This window comes from Catharus ustulatus, chromosome 12 (assembly GCF_009819885.2).
Source record: "Catharus ustulatus isolate bCatUst1 chromosome 12, bCatUst1.pri.v2, whole genome shotgun sequence".
Lineage (NCBI taxonomy): Eukaryota > Metazoa > Chordata > Aves > Passeriformes > Turdidae > Catharus > Catharus ustulatus.
Genome location: NC_046232.1, coordinates 18,412,016 through 18,427,777, shown reverse-complemented (window position 1 = coordinate 18,427,777; position 15,762 = coordinate 18,412,016). Strand labels below are relative to the sequence as shown.

Here is a 15,762-nt window from a genome sequence, read left to right as displayed (position 1 = left end):
ATGAATCCCCCATCCTGCCTGCTGGAATGAAGGCTTAAGCTGAAAGAAGGCAATATTTTATGTGACAGAGCAGGCAAAGGAACATAAGTGTGTCAGGTTTAAACAAGTCTTCCCTTAGCAGCAATTAATTAGTTCAGGCTGGGAGCACTGATGTGCAGGGAGCTGGGTCTGCAGTGGCACAATGCCCTTGGTACTGAGGTCCTTCCCTCCACCCTGGCACTCAGAACAGGAATGAAATAACTGTGAGGGCAGAGGACTCCAGTGCATGCCCAGATCTTCCCCAGCCTCTAAAAATGGCAGCACATGAGCCCTGCTGCAGCTCCTGTAGAGACAAAAATGAAGACAACCATTTTTCTCAGACATTCTGGGCACAAATACTGGCTCAGAGCCTGCACTCACTGTCACACAGGCAAACAGGCTTTCCCTAAACACCCTCAGGGCAGCACCACCAAGTGATATCCTGAGAGCCTTTCTGCCCAGCCTCAAAAGGTCTGAGAGACCAGCAAAAACAAGGAAATTCTTCAGAAAGGCTGAAATGCCATTCTTAATCCATCCTGTTATGACTAGGCATTAAGGGAGTCTGAATGGCATGTTCATTGCAGGCATGTTGCAATAGGTAGGCACAAGGCGTGACAAAGTGACTCTGAACTGTCAAGGTGCCAGGAACACCCTGTGGTGCACAAAACCACAGGAGGAGGAGATCCATGCATCCTGGTGCTCCACTCAGCTCTGTAACAGATTTACTGAGCGTTACATAAAAAGCTTCACTAAGAATATTAAGATTGCAAAGTCTTTACAGTGTTGGGAAATGACTGCAAACTTTCATACCCACCTGGGGTGTTTGAATTATGATACAACCCCCAGTTGCACAATCACATACCTTCCCCCCAGACAGACTGAACACTCTTCTTTGTTCTAAGCTGCCTCATCCACCTTCCTCCTCTACCTCAAGGCCTGCTCATTGCTGCTCCTTTTTTCTTTCCCATCTTCCTTCCCTCACTCCTGCCCCAGTAGCAGCCATCTCCCCACTGCCTCTGAGTGGGGAAAACACCTGCAAAAAAGCCTTGCTGTGCTTCAATCTCAGGGTGCCCCAGAGTGCCCCAGTGAGGAGATGTGCCAGGAATGGAGCACACCCACTGGAGACCCTCTTTCTTGAGTTCACCTACTGACTTCTTCAAAAAGCTTCCCCTGTGCACATCTTTGGAAAGGCACTCTTCTGACATAGCATGTCACAGTTTTTCAGTTAGAAGAGGTTCCCTGACCTGCTCCCCTGCAAACAGTCCACACATCGAATTGCTTTAAGTTCCAAACTTGAATTCAAAAAGCTGCAATCAGCATCTAACAGCCTGAAATATCCAAAATCATTATTGAGGACATTGCAAGTCTGCTGTGGTCTTACCTCAGCCTGCCACTACAATCTGGAGAGGACAGGCTGACTGTACAAATCCCTCTCACAACCCTTCAAAGGGCTACATGAGAGTGAGCTGTCTAGAAATGCTAATGACAGAGACTTCACAGTCACAGCTGTGGACCTGCTGCCCACCAAGATTGGCACTCCTTTGAGGAAGGAGCACTTTTCCCCTGCCCTTGATGGATGTCAGCAAGCTGCTAGAAGGAAAAAGCCTGTCTCCAAGTGTTAGGGACAGCACCAGAGTCACTCCTTTTCCCTTATCAATCTGGCAAACAGTTGGACACTAAGCTTTTATTTGTGAGGTATCCAGCATCCAGTGGAAATATCCACCATTTTATTTTCAGGGCTTCTTTGTCCACACAGACTTCTCTTTATCCCTCAACTGTCCCATCAATTCTGTAACTAAAGAACAGACAACAAAACCTTTGCTTCTAGGGTTATAAAGCATTGGCCAAGTTTCAGCACCAGACTAAACTGTCATCGCTGAGGTATCGGCTGCCAAATTTCCACCCCTCACGTGCAGCCTAAGCAAAACACTCTGCATGGTCAGGGAGGGGCAGGTTTCTGTTCAGGGCTTGGGAAGGGGAGTTCTGCTCCCAGCCTGCTGTGAAGGCACAGCCAAACATTGGCAGGGCACAGCTGAAGCCAGAGCCAGCAGCAGGAACTGTCACCCTGCAGTGGCACTGGCCAGCACAGCAAGCCCAGTGGCACATGGGGACAGGGCACTGGAAAGCAGCACCAAACACAGCTCACCACTTCCTGTGGTGACTCCAGCAGGCTGCACTTGCAGCCCCAGGAGGGGATGAACCAGAGCAAGGAAAGCCTCAGGGACCTTAGTTTGCCAGGAAAGAGTAGGACATGGTCAAGTGTCAGCAGAAGGCAAACAGCTAGCTGGGGATGTTGTTACCCATGACTCTTTAATTAATCCAGATCCAGGTCTAACCCCCACTCAGTTTCTTGGAAAAACCTAGTTAGAGCAAAATATTGTTTGAAAAAGGTGTGATGTGTAGAAGAGGCTTTCAGCACCCAAAGCACAGCTAGCTTACATTTTTGGCAGCAATTTCCACTAAGAAATCAGTCACCTGGACTGAGTATTCAGGGGGAGAGAGCTCCACTGACTGGAAAAGTTTACAGTGACCCTCCTGCAAGCTAGAAGCTGAATTCACACAGGGACAAATCTCAAGGAGGCAAAACTGGCCTTCTGTTAGTTCTGTATAACAATTTTCTTTAGCCAACATTAAGAAGCAAACTGCTCATGTAGTATTCTGTAGCTGCTTGAGGAGACATTTAGCTCAGGGAACAATAACCACGTCATGGTTTCTGCCTATCAAAATACAGTTGCATCAGTCAGCTTCAATTCCACTGTTTACATGCCACTGCAATTAAACACAGTTGTGTCCTACCCAGTCAGGATAAAGAAATGACACATCATGTTTGGTTCTGCCTCAATGTGTAATTGCCCCATGGATGCACAGATCCCCAGTGGCAACAAGTCTTGGAGGCTGCCTCACAAGCGTTGGACAAGTTTAAACACCAAGAAAAAGATCTCAGTGCAGGCAGAAATGGCCACACTGCCCAACACTTACTGCCCACAGCAACGAGCTCCCAAAGCCCTGGCACAGCACAGCAGCTGTGAATCGCCTTCCCATGACTTCCTGCACAAAGCCAGATGTTGGCCCAGCTCTTTTCCATAGGTCAGACCAGTTGGCCCATACATGAGCTGCTTTGGACAAAAAAGTGTCACATGTGATTGTTTCTCACCTCAGACTGTTACCAAACCCAAGCAGTTACATCTCAGGTTACTCTACAGCACACCAGGGTGAGCCAGGGACTACTAAAGCTCTTGAGATACTGGTTCAGTTTTAGTGAGAGCTGCCACATCTGTGCAGGAGGCTAGAACCCACAACAGCAGCTGGAAAAGCAGCACCACATCTCCAGCAGCAAGTGGTCAATGTTTGCATGACCAAGTTTAAATTCCCTTAAGTGCTCAGGTTATTTGGGCTTAAAAAAAGGGGGAGTTCCAGTTCAGTGTCTCCAACAGGCTGCCCTGCAGCTGGGGTATAAATCCCCCACAACACAGGGCCCAAATCCCATGCATGCACCATCACTGTTATTCCCTCAGGCTGGCTACTTCCTTCCAGTCTATGGCACAAGAATGATGCTCAGTCTCATTCCTCTGGCAGTGTTCAGCAGCCAGTTCCTACCAGGGAAAGTGCCTCTGACAAGTTGGACAGGATTGATGCCACCCAGCCCATGTAATTCTTGAGCAGCACATCCAGTGTCCCAGACCTCCAGCTCAGGCTGCCCAGATGGATGCTGCCAGTTTTTCCTCCGTGTGCTTCCCTACAAAAAGAAATCCCCTGGAAAACGACTCTTGCACTGCTTGTCCAACAACACTTACCTTATCTCCTTCCTCAATGTCACAAATTTTCTCCAGCGTTGAAGGGTTGTAGGTGGGGAACTTCTTTCCACTTGTAGACTCGTGCCACTCATTGTTAATAAATATCTGGAGAGAGAGCAAGGGGAGTGGGATGGGCAGGAGAAAGAAAAACAACTGATATAAACAAAAAGAACAAAACAAAAGCCACAAGTGCTCCTCAAAGGTCTAGAGGCTCTTCAACTTCCACCCATGGCAGAGTCAAGTGTGCTCAGTCTCTCTCTCAGAGGCACTGCTGGCAATACAGAAGCATTTCTACAAATTTTGTGCACCCAGTTAGTTTTGAGCCAGAGGAAGGCAGAGCATGGGTTCCACACAGAACAACACTGGGATTTGGCAGTTTTTGAAATCCATCTCCATGGGAACAGCAAGCAGACACCAAGAGAAGTTTGCATGGCTGAGGAAGAAGGAGCCCCTGGTTACGTGTGGCTGTGCCCTGCCCTGGGCTACCTCCACAACTTGCTCCCCGCTCCAGCAGTGGTCACAGGAGGAGGGTTCTGGCTCAGCTCTACCCCACCATGCCTTGTCACAGGCCAGATCAATCCTCCCACGTCACTTGGAGTCATCTGTGACAAGATTTAAGTGTTTCAAAATATTGCATTTCCAGAGCAAGAACAAACAGTCCCAGCGTTGCGTAACTGAAAATGCATTAAATACTGGAGTGTTGTTACTCACTGTAAACAGAGCATGAATACCTATATACAATTAATGGATTCAGCATGCATCTTATCCACGCTGTGATCTGACTTGGCAGTGTTATATTTTATAAATATACTTTAAATAAGATTAGATGAAGTAATCTTTATTAGTAGCCTGCTAGTGGCTGTAAGCTAGTACTTTTATTTGGAAGCCATCCACATTTGCAATCTTGTTTATGAGTCTCTACACACCACCAGGAGATTAATGTTGCATCTCTTACATTCGGAATTCCCACTGCTTTGGGTCATACTTTTCTTTCCTTGGGCAGCTTTTTTTCCTGAAAGGGCTTTTTCTTACTATTTCTGCATAAAGCATCCAAAGTGTAATTGGTGTAAAAGCTGCACTGCTGGACCCACCTGTTACACACAGGCTGAGAAAAATAACATTTTACAAAAAGTGTTGCCAAGAGAAGTCACAAGAAAATATACAATGTTAGAAATATTAACTCCAGTTTAGGATACCAGTGCTCCCAAACTACCTCTGTTACCCAAGTACTACATTTTAACATGTAAACATTTTAACTTCAGTTTTTCTTTATTTCCCTAATGAAGAAAAGTCACATTATAAATGTGGGAAATATGACAGCAACCATAAAATTACAATATCAGGTATATGCTCACAAACTAAGGATTGGGGAAGGATACTGATTTTTCCTTTGCATTCAACACCAATTCTGTGGGAAAGTGATGTTCATACTAAGTTGTAAAACACAAGAGTGACAGGATCAGGTTGTTTTAAATGTATCATACACACTGGCATCATTCTGGGAATCCACCACATATCACAAATCCTTGGTGCCAGGAGTTGAAATCAAATCGAACAGTACAGCAGCAGTTCATGCTTCATAGCCAGAATTGGATACAAGGAATTGTGGACAGACCACTTCCATCACCCACCCATGACAAGCACTAAGCTGCTCCATAAGAAAGATCTTTGTTGAAAAACTTTGCCTCTCGCCCAGCCCCATAACTGGTAGAACCAAAAATAAAAATCTCCTCCAAGCAGAGGGAAGCGTGCTGTCAGCTGTAAACATCTGGTGAAACTCAGCTTGCACAAAACCCCTCACAGTTTTATGAAAATTGACTGCTGCTCATTATTTTCTCAGATGCACCGGGAGCATCAGATCAAACATCAAACACTTTTAATTTACGTTCGTTTCTACTTTTCAGATACTACCTTGACTCTTTTAGCACTCGCAGTCTCTGGTAAAACTGTGGAGCATAAACTGCGTGTTTTAAAACATACACGGCTGCAGGATAAGATCCCTAAGGAGTGTTTAAAAGTGTTCACAACAATAAAAATAACAAAAACCAGAACATTTGGATGTTTAAGAAGAACTCAAATGGCCGTGTCCATTTTGGACGCAGGAAAGAGCTGTTTGTGCAGCATTACGCCATTCTGCAATCAGCAGCTGCAGATCCAATTTGCTGCTAAATGACAAGTTTATCTGACAAATAAAGAGCAGATAAAATTCGGATGTTAAAAATTAATTTAGCCCAGTGATTTCTCCTAATTGCTAATCTGTTTCAGTACTTTGGGTGCATAATTCAAATCAACACCTCACCCGATAAGCTATTGCTGTTCACTCCTTCTTGCTACAAGGCAATGAGCTTCAAATTTCGTTTTTCCTTAATGCTTAACACAAAAATGTAACAGTAACATACTCATTCAGCCCCTCTAGCTCTTTCAGTCCAGACAAAAATGGAAATTATGGCAGCCAAGGCTCCTCAGCAGCGTACCCAGCCGGGACGCTTTCCCCACTGCGCAAGGCAGCGGGTCAGGCTGTTGTGGAACAAAAAGCGACTCGGCGATCGCAGAGCTCCAGCTGCCCTGGGAACAGGGATTTCTGCAGCCCTGCTCAGCTCCACCTCTGAGGGACAGAGAGATCAAGCTCAGGAGCCTTTGGTTTATACCAAAAAGTCAGGAGCCACAGTTTAAAGGGAAACTCAATGGGGAGTGGAGAGGTGAGGGTTTGTGTGGGCTCAGTGCTCGACTCCTCATCCCGTGGGGAGGCCGTGGAGTTGGGATGAAGAATCCCCAGCACGAGCACGAAGAATCCCCAGCACTGCTCCTCTTGTGGAGCTGCAGGACGGCTCCAGTCCCATGGCAGAGCCTTCCCACAAGGCCCAGGCCTGCCGGACACAGCCCTGAGCTCGCCACCACCCAAACTCACCAGTGCACCGAGCCACAGGGGAGCTGTGGGTCAAGGACAGTTGAACACAATCCCAGCAAGCGGCTTCCTGAGGGATAAAGCCCTGCTCGCCCTGCCCAGGCTCACCCATCCAAATCGGATTGTGCTGAGCGCCAGCGGGAGCTGGAGGCGTTCAGGGTGGGTTGGGAGGGAAGATGGTGTCAGGCACCACAGCCAGGGAGAGGAGTCCAGGACACCTGGGACACAGCAACAGCTTGGGTGGAATTATTTTATTAAAAAGAAAAAGGTAGGGTTTGGGCATTAGGGACTGGGGCAAGTGTTGCTCCATTAGAAACGCCATTGTCATCAAGGTTGCTCAACCTCAAACCCCCATAAATCTGATATTTCAGGCAGCAGAAGGAATAAAAGAACCTAAGAAAAACAACACCGAGGGTAAAAACTTTGTATTAAAAATATAACACCTCACCGCCACCCTGACTTCGCAGAGCATAGGTGATGCTATCACGGCAAAGCCCACCCGCCGCCCAGCGCCCCATGCCTGGCGGGCTCACCTTGGTGTACTTCACCTCCAGGCTGCGCAGGGGCCGCGGCAGCTGGGGCACCTTCTTGTCGGGCTGCCCGTTCTCTACAGCGCCGTTGAGGGCAGCCATGGCCCCGCCGTCGAACCCGCGCGCCTTCTGTCCGCTGACAGCGCCCGCGCCGCCTTAAGAGCGCCGCGCGCGCCGCCCGCCCGCCCCCATTGGCCGCCGCCCCCCGGCTCGCGCGCCGGCCCCGCCCCCGCGCCCCGCCCCGGCCCCTCGCGCGGCCGCAGGTGACGGGCGGCGCCGCCCCGCCGAGGCTCCGCGCGCGCCGCAGGGGCGGGGGGGGCGCCCGCGCGCCGTGCGCGCCGCCGAGGGGTCCCCACAGCGCTCCGGCAGCGCTGTCCCCACACGGGTGACAAAGGGCCCCCGAAGGGTGACTCGCGGGATCCCTAACGACTCCCCTCAGGAGCCCAAAGGGCTTCCAAAGGGCTCTGCACGGGGCTGTAAGGGATTCTTCTCAAGAGATTCCCGTCACGCCATAAACGGTTCCCCGCGGGGCTCTCCACAGAATCCCAAAGCGCTCCCACCGCGTTCCCCTCAGGGTTTCCACAGAGTCCCTCAGGGCTCCCCAGAGAGCTCGGACACTGCTCCCTCAGGGCTCCCCAGAGGGCTCGGACATTGCTCCCTCAGGGCTCCCCAGAGAGCTCGGACATTGCTCGCTCAGGGCTCCCCAGAGGGCTCAGACATTGCTCCCTCAGGGCTCCCCAGAGAGCTCGGACACTGTTCCCTCAGGGCTCCCCAGAGAGCTCGGACACTGCTCCCTCAGGGCTCCACAGAGAGCTCGGACACTGCTCCCTCAGGGCTCCACAGAGAGTTCGGACACTGCTCCCTCAGGGCTCCCCGCGGTGCTCCCCACAGTGCTTCCCTCAGAGCTCCAGGCATTGCTCCCCGCAGGACTCCCCATGGGGCTCCCTCAGGACTCCCCGCTGCCGGGAGCAGTGCGGGAGTGGAGCTGGGTGTGCCCAGATGGGTTTTGGGAGTGGAGCAGCCACTTCCCCCAAAGGGTGGCACTGGGGTGGTCATGTGAGGATGTGCCCTCTGCTGCCTTCTGCCTCCGCGTCCCACCCACGCCCACCCAGAAGTCATTCATGGGAGGATCCTTGCAGGGGTCTCCATGGAAATAACAACACTGTCTCCCAGCAATAAGGGCCTTTTCCTGCTATTCCTGGTGCCCTGACATCCTTACCTCAACCTGCTACACCTCATCCTTCACTCATTGCCTCTGGAGAGCTTTCCAGGACTGACAGTAAGAGAAGAACATCAAGTGTCTGATGTGCATCTGCATACCATGATGTTCATCCACATTCCTGTGGACCAGTTTGACCATCCCAGTCTGACTATCCCAGTCAGACTCCAGCCGGCTGGGGCAGGACCAGGCCCTTCCACTGGAAAGTCCTAAACTGATAAGAGCATATTTGTGTCCCACTCAGCCAAGCCCCAGCACGGTGCTCATGGTAGCGTACTTGGAGTGTCGAGAAAGATTCTGTCTTTCGAGAAGTCCTGAAGGATATGGAACATGTCTTAAGTGACAGATCTAGGCTCTGAGCCTGAACAAGTTCATTATGTATTGCTTAACTTTATTCTGCATAAAATATGTGAAAGTCTTTGCAGGCTGAGGGCCAGGACACTCGGAGCACCCTCACACCCCCACACACATGGAAGATAATACAACATATTTTCCATATAACAAGTGGCAAGATGCCAGAAGTTATCTTCCAAAATGTTCTGCAGAATCTGTAATCCCCAGCAATAGTCAGCACTTTGCTGTTAGAATGCTTAAAAATGCTCAGAGCTTCCAAAGGCAGATAGCGTGTGATATCACAGTGGCGTAGATTTAGTGCTGATTCAGAAGGGAAAGTACCTTGATGAATCAACCCCCACTCCCTGTACTTGCAGGATGTTTTTGGATGTCCTCTACCCAGGTGAAAACCTATCTGATGGTGCAGAAATGTTTATTTCTAAGTTATCCTTTTTTAACTGTCCAGTTCCTATTTCCCACAAAAGCTACAAATGCACCTAAGCTAGAAGAAACCTCTTAGCCAAATCCCAATGTATTCCTAGTCCCAAAGAAGAGGAATTTATCCATTTCTGTCTGTACCTTGCCCACAGAAACACTCAGTGGAAGCGGAACGTACTTTTGCAATTAGAGGACAAAATATCGGGATGAGGATATCAGGATGAATAAGAATTTCCAGAACAAGCAATGTCTAAAGACTCATTCCAGTGGGTTGTCTCATGAGGAATGACCTTGTCTCTTATCTCTGATGAGGAAGACTTATACAGGACACTCCTGGGAAAATTATTGCCTCTTTGAATTAACGTCGGTGCAGTGGGAGATACATGCAAGGCAGAAATTCCGCGTGGAGGGTTTGGGGATGTGTAAGACTTTTTAAAGGTTGTACAAAGTGAATCAGCAACATATGAACGAGCTGAAATAATAGACTTTAATGGATGTACATAGCTGTGTGCAGTGTTTTCCTCTGATAACGTCACAGGAAGAGTAACGGAATGTTCTGCTGTCAAAGAGTTTTGTGGACACTGACTGGTCCCTTGTTGGGCAAACTCAATCCTGGCACAAGCGGGAAGTCCACCAGCCCCAAAGAGATGTGTCTTTTGTCACCAGATGTGTCTTTTGTGCTTCTACCAGACCCACAGGGGTGGAAATACTCACATCTCCAGACTTCTGCATGGGAGAAGCTCTTAAAGCATCAGCAGAGCCCTGATCAGAACAAGTGAGAGACGTTTTACATTCATTCCTGTGCTTCAGGAGAACCATGCCACCACTAGGATAGAGGGACTGAAAAAATGGGATTTACCTAAGTTTGCAACAGTTGATCAATGTGTCAGAAACACGAGGAAGAGCGTCAGTCAGAGAGGTCACATTGCTGCTGAGTTACCCTGTTGTGTTCTCTGTCACAGAGATCTCACAATGTGTCCTTAACCTGCTGCCGTGACAGCAGTGCTGTGGATTCCCTGGAGCTGCCCTGCAGAGCTGTATCTCACACTGAGGTTTTACACCATCAGTACACCAGCTCTGCTCTGCCAAGCAGAACAAAGATCACCTTCCCACTGTTGGGTTGGACATGTGCACTCTAAAATAGGCCACCGTGAGTGAGAGCTGACCTCAGCTCTTGTGCTGTCCTGCCTGTGTGCCAAGCACAGTCCAGGGACACGTTCCTGCTATGATGTTGCTGTCTCTCTTTTAGAGATGCCAAGTGTCACTGTAGGAATTAATTTCTCTTACTTCCCAACCTTATTTAACCTTAACGAAGGGGATATTGCTAGTGGTAACTCCTCCAAATAGACTCTGCTGTATCTTATGCCCTGGCTCCAGCCCAGGAGTGCCAGAAGTTGAATGGAGAGGGTCAGTAAAGACATCTCCAGACTACCTGGAGATAGGGTGTTTCTAAACCCCATGGATGAAGACAGTGAGGCGCATATCAGAGGGCTGTGTTTGCCCAGTCAGTGGTGCTGCAGCCATTCACAGATACTCTACAAACTGATCAGTTGATATTTCCAAGATTTTTTTTCCATCTAGACCTCAGCCTGTGGTTCCAGCTGACCAGCAGTGCCGTAGCTGTGTAGAGCAGTCAACCTGGCACAGAGCCAAAGCTTATCCCACTTATTTTCCATATCCCCCGAAGCCCATGCACACACAAACATAAATACGTGTGTGAAACAATATACTCTGAAAGGCTACTGAGGCTCTACGCTCCAGCATTCAACAGCCTGGAGTGTCCAGGATTTGCCTGGTTTTCCTCATCCAGATGAACTGTAATTGAGTTATCCACGCCCTTTTCCTACAGGCATCCCGCTCACTCTGCATTGGCAATGGCTGCTGCTCCTGAGGGAGCAGCTCCCCTCATGATTTATTCTCCTCTTGTTTAATGTGCAGCGAAGGGGCTTTTTACTGCCTGTTATTCAAACTGTGCTTTGGGCACAAAATTATTCATTTCCGTATGGTTTTTCCATGGTGCTCATGACAGCGGTGTCTGAGAGTTTCACATGCACTGTTTCCTTTTCCAGTCATTTTGAGAGGATGCTGACCCTGGATTATCAGTGAGGAAAGAAGGCAGGCAGTGATGAATAAAAAAAGGGTGTTCATAATTTCAGTTTCCCAATGTGAGTCACCCGCAGCCTGAGTGTTTTGATGACAGACATTCAGAACTCAGCTCCAGCAGTTCATTGCACAAGCTGGATCTGAAGATCTCCCACCCAAAAACCCAGGTAAGGCAGAAAGTGCTGGTGAGTGCATTGCTCCCCAGTGACTTTAATCTGTGAATTTTCTGGGGTTTTGTAAATTTACCATTCCTTTAACTTTTATTTCCCATGGGTAGTTCTAGAGCTTGAGTTAATTCTTCTAAACAAACTTAAAATCCATAAATTTCCTCAGTCTTGACCAAATTTGCCATATACAGGTTAGCAGTGGGATGGACTGATTTGAACCGTGGTGTGATTGGCATTTTATGGGCTCCCTGGTAGCAGAAGTCACTGATTGATAGGGACTGGCCATGTGAAGGGAGTGAGATGTGCTTTGCCAGCACATTTTGGTTTGCTTTGTTTTTCCAAATATTTTCTGGCTGCAAGATAGTGATAATTGAACTGCTGCCTTCAGTTGTGAAGCACATTGCAAATATCACCAAATTAATGAAAAAATCTGCCATTTCTACCAAAACTAGCTCTACTCAATTTATCCAAGTATTCACACACAATTTCAAAAGGATTTGAATCCAGAGAGGTGCCTTAAAAAGTCAAAATAGAAAAGAGAAGCCTGTCCTGGAGATACCATGGAAATGGAATGTCTTACATGAGGGTTCCTCTTGTATCAATCCAACCTAAATTGTGCTGTGCTGGTTCCCCCAACCTTCCTCCACTGACAGTAGTGCAGAGGGGTTGTGGATATGGGAGATATTTTGGGGTGTGAGCAGCCCCATAAACTCAGCCCCCTCCTGTATTTGTGCTGCTCTTCTTGTGCCCTGTCGGTTTGAGTTTCAATTTTAACACATCTGGGACTGAAGAACAGTTTCTTCTCCTGATCCTCTCCACCTCCAAAAGTCCTGTTAGTAAAGGTGGAGAGAGACAATGTGAGATACTGCAAGATGCTATTTGTGCAAACATTTGTAATCCTAAACATGACCTCATGATGCAAACCAGGACTTTGGCGGCTCAAGACAAAACACAGCCTTTTTATGCTTTGGGCTGTAATTACTTCATGAAGCAAAATCCTCAGTCAAATTAATTTTCTTCATGCATATCATAGGTATTAAACTGCGACTGTGCACAAGGATTGGCCTTTCCTTTAGCTAGCCTAGCTCCAAAAGTAAATTGGAAAAGTAAGTGGCAAGGAAATAACAAACAGCTGAACATTTTGAAGCCTTTTCTATTAAAACAAGGTCTATTTCCTCTAGTCTTCACTTCTCCCTGCCGGGCCAAGCCTTGGAAGATGAGAAGAATGGGAGCAGGAACAGAAGCAAGTGTGAGATAACCTACTAAGATAGTGTCTGTGCTGTGGAGGAGTTCAAGGACCTGTTTCCTTACAAACCACTCAGTGCGTCTGGCACTGCAGAGCCGATGGGAGCCACTCCCTGCATCGATCTGGCGATGCAGACCTGAGGATTATTTGCCTACAAACAGCTATTGTTTGCAGGATTGGCAGATGAAAAAAGCCAAATATGTTTGTTTTCGCCGCAGATCATGTTGCTTCCCACTTTCTCTTGATAAGAGGCATTTGGGGACGGTGCCCAGGTTTTGGAAGCAGTGGTTGCCTAGTCAGGAACTGAGAAACCTAAAATGTGCTTTCTTCTGCTCCTTCCTCCCTGTCTCTTTGCTCTCACTCATCATCACATCTGTTCTGGGCCCAATGCCCAACAGTTCTGCATTAACGCCTCAGTACACACAGGCTCACACAGCTCAACAGTTCGCAGTGCAACGTACCCAGTGCCGTCATGTCTTCCCAAATCAAGCTCCTGCAAACCATTTTTGTTTACAGGAAGAATCCCTTGGCCTCCGAATGCTGCTTGTGAGCTGTGCCCAGCTGACTCGAGACTCTCCATTTCTCCATTTCCCAGAGAAACGGTTTTGCGGGGCGCCGTCGTGAATCTAGAAAATACAGAACAGAGCAGGTAAACAAACATCCTTAAAGATGATCCCGTCTCAGACCTTGATCCTGCAAACCCACATGGGCTTAATGTTAAGCACATGAACAGTCCCAGATGACTTCAGCAGAGTTACTCGCATGCTCACAGTGCAGAGCTTTTGCCAGATCAGAGCCTTTACGTCTAATTGCAAAATAAAAGGCAAGTCTCCCAGTTCTATCAACTGTAATGAATTGTTATTAGCAGCACAATTTAAAATAGCTGCGGGGCAGATCCCTGGCAGACCACTGGGGATAAAGTGATGTGGACTTGTTGCAACAGAACCTGGAAATACTTTTTCTTGGATAAATTGCCATGCCAGTCATAAGAAACACTAACAGTGTGATGAGGTTGTTTTTGTAGGCTTTGACCTGTGCAAAGCTTGGTTTTTTGTATGGTTGTTCTCTGCACAATTCCTCTCTTTTCCATATTTTGGGTTGAATTCTGCTGTTTGATCCAGAAGTCGGAAAACTGCTCTGCTCCCAGCCTTGGCGGTACTTTCTGTGAAGATTTCACGATGTTACGGTGTCCAAAGGCACCTTTACAAGCCCCAGTGGGAAAAAGCCAAACCACTGGCCCCTGTCCAGCAAACTCTTTGGCACCAGGTCAGCACCCACGACCCCGGGCTGCGAGCGGGTCCCCTCCGTGTCCCCTCGGGTGAGGGGCTGGGCAGCACAATAGGCGACATTGTGTCCTGTCGCTGCCACTAACGGCGAGGCGGGGGACAGGCGAGTGTGGGGGCACAGAGAGCGAAACCCACCCATGTCCGCTAATGAAGGGGCAGCCCCGGGCCCTCATTAGGAGCCGCCGGGCCGTGCCCCGGCCCCGCCGCTGCCGGGGCTGAGCGCGGAGCGGCCGCGGCGCTCAGCGGGCGCGGAAGGTGGCGCGGCCTCTCCGGGCTGGCGTTTGCACCTGGGGCTGCCGCGGTTTAATGGACTTTAACACATGCAAACAAGAGCTTTTGTGTGCGGGCACAAAGGCTGCCCCGGCGCGGGGCTCTCCCCAACACTGCCGCATTGTTTCCCCTCCGCTGCTTCTTGTCACCCTCCTTGTCAGAGTTTAATGAGGACAACGAGGTTTCGCAGGCTCATTTCGCACTTCAGCAACTTTCTAACACTTCCCTAACGAGGGAGAAGGGGCCGGAGCGATCGGGGGCGCAGGGGAGGAGCAGCCCCGAGAGAGACCCGCAGCCCTGGGGCCGGGGCAGGTGCGCCCGGGACCGAGCCGGGATGCGGGACCGAGCCGGGATGGGGGGACTCGGCCCCTTCCAGCCCATCTCCGGCACCTCGACATGGCTCCATTAAAAAAAAAACCAACCTATTGCCCGATTTAAGCTTTCCCCGCGGTGCCCGGAGGAGCAGCGAGGCTGCGGGAGGCGGTGGCCGCTGGTACCGCGGGGGGAGAGGCAGGGACCGGCCCCGTGGCTCGCTGTGAGACATTTCCCCGGAGCACGCAGTTTTCTCGGGGCAAATAATTTTCCCTGGAACAGGTGGCATTCCGGGCCGGAGATCCGCACTTTTCTCACCTCCCGCCGTCCCCGAGCATCCCTCCCGAAAGCGAGGAGGGAGCGGGGCGGCAGCTCGGCTGAGCATCCCTCCCGAAGGCGAGGAGGGAGCGGGGCGGATGTTCGGCTGAGCATCCCTCCCGAAAGCGAGGAGGGAGCGGGGCGGCAGCTCGGCTGAGCATCCCTCCCGAAGGCGAGGAGGGAGCTGGGTGGATGCTCGGTTCCTCTCCCGTCACCCCGGGCAGATTCTCCCCATCCCGATGGAGCTCTCGCCCAGCAGCGCTCGGCGCGTTCGGCTCCCCGGCTGGAGCGGGATTTCGCGGCGGCGGGAGCGGCGGGCGGGGGATGCCGAGCGGGGTCGGTGAGGCTGCCCAAACCCCGCATCTGCACCGTTCAAAGCCCTCGAGGTGTTGGGAATTGGGGGAGCGGCCTCTCCTCCACAAACGCAGCCATTGCCCTCGGGCTGGCTTTATTTCCCCCTCTCTAGACAGCAAATGGTCTCAGGCGGACCGTAGCTGCAGTTCTCAGGGTTTTAGATGGAGATTTTGGGGAGGATTTGCCTTTAGCCTTCGCGAACCCTCGTTTCTGCCTCCTATTCCCACGACCGAAATCTCCCCTCCGCTTTTTTTTTCTTACTTCTCTCTTCTGTTCGTGTGAGAAATTTGGAAAACTCGAGAAGTCGTTTAATGCAACGGGATTTTAAAACACAAAAGTATGCTATGAAGGAAAAAAAACCCAACACCCCAAACCACTTAATTAGATACTTACCGAAGGAGCCATTAGAGCCTGCTGGGTATAACACGGTTTATAAGTTCTCTGGCCACAAAGAAATTCAATTATTACT

The 15,762-nt window shown here is 49.8% G+C and overlaps 1 protein-coding gene across 1 annotated transcript in view; it reads right to left on the bottom strand.

The window, feature by feature from the left end:
* Positions 1-7,364, bottom strand: part of ALDH1A3 (aldehyde dehydrogenase 1 family member A3) — a 31,105-nt gene extending 23,741 nt beyond the window's left edge. Inside the window, exons 1-2 of the mRNA XM_033071108.1 lie at positions 7,251-7,364; positions 3,813-3,917 (exon numbers count right to left, since the gene is read on the bottom strand). Of these exons, the coding sequence (XP_032926999.1) occupies positions 3,813-3,917; positions 7,251-7,349 (204 nt within the window). The 5' untranslated portion in view covers positions 7,350-7,364. The remainder of the gene's footprint in view (positions 1-3,812; positions 3,918-7,250) is intronic.
* Between the last annotated feature and the right edge of the window lie 8,398 nt (positions 7,365-15,762).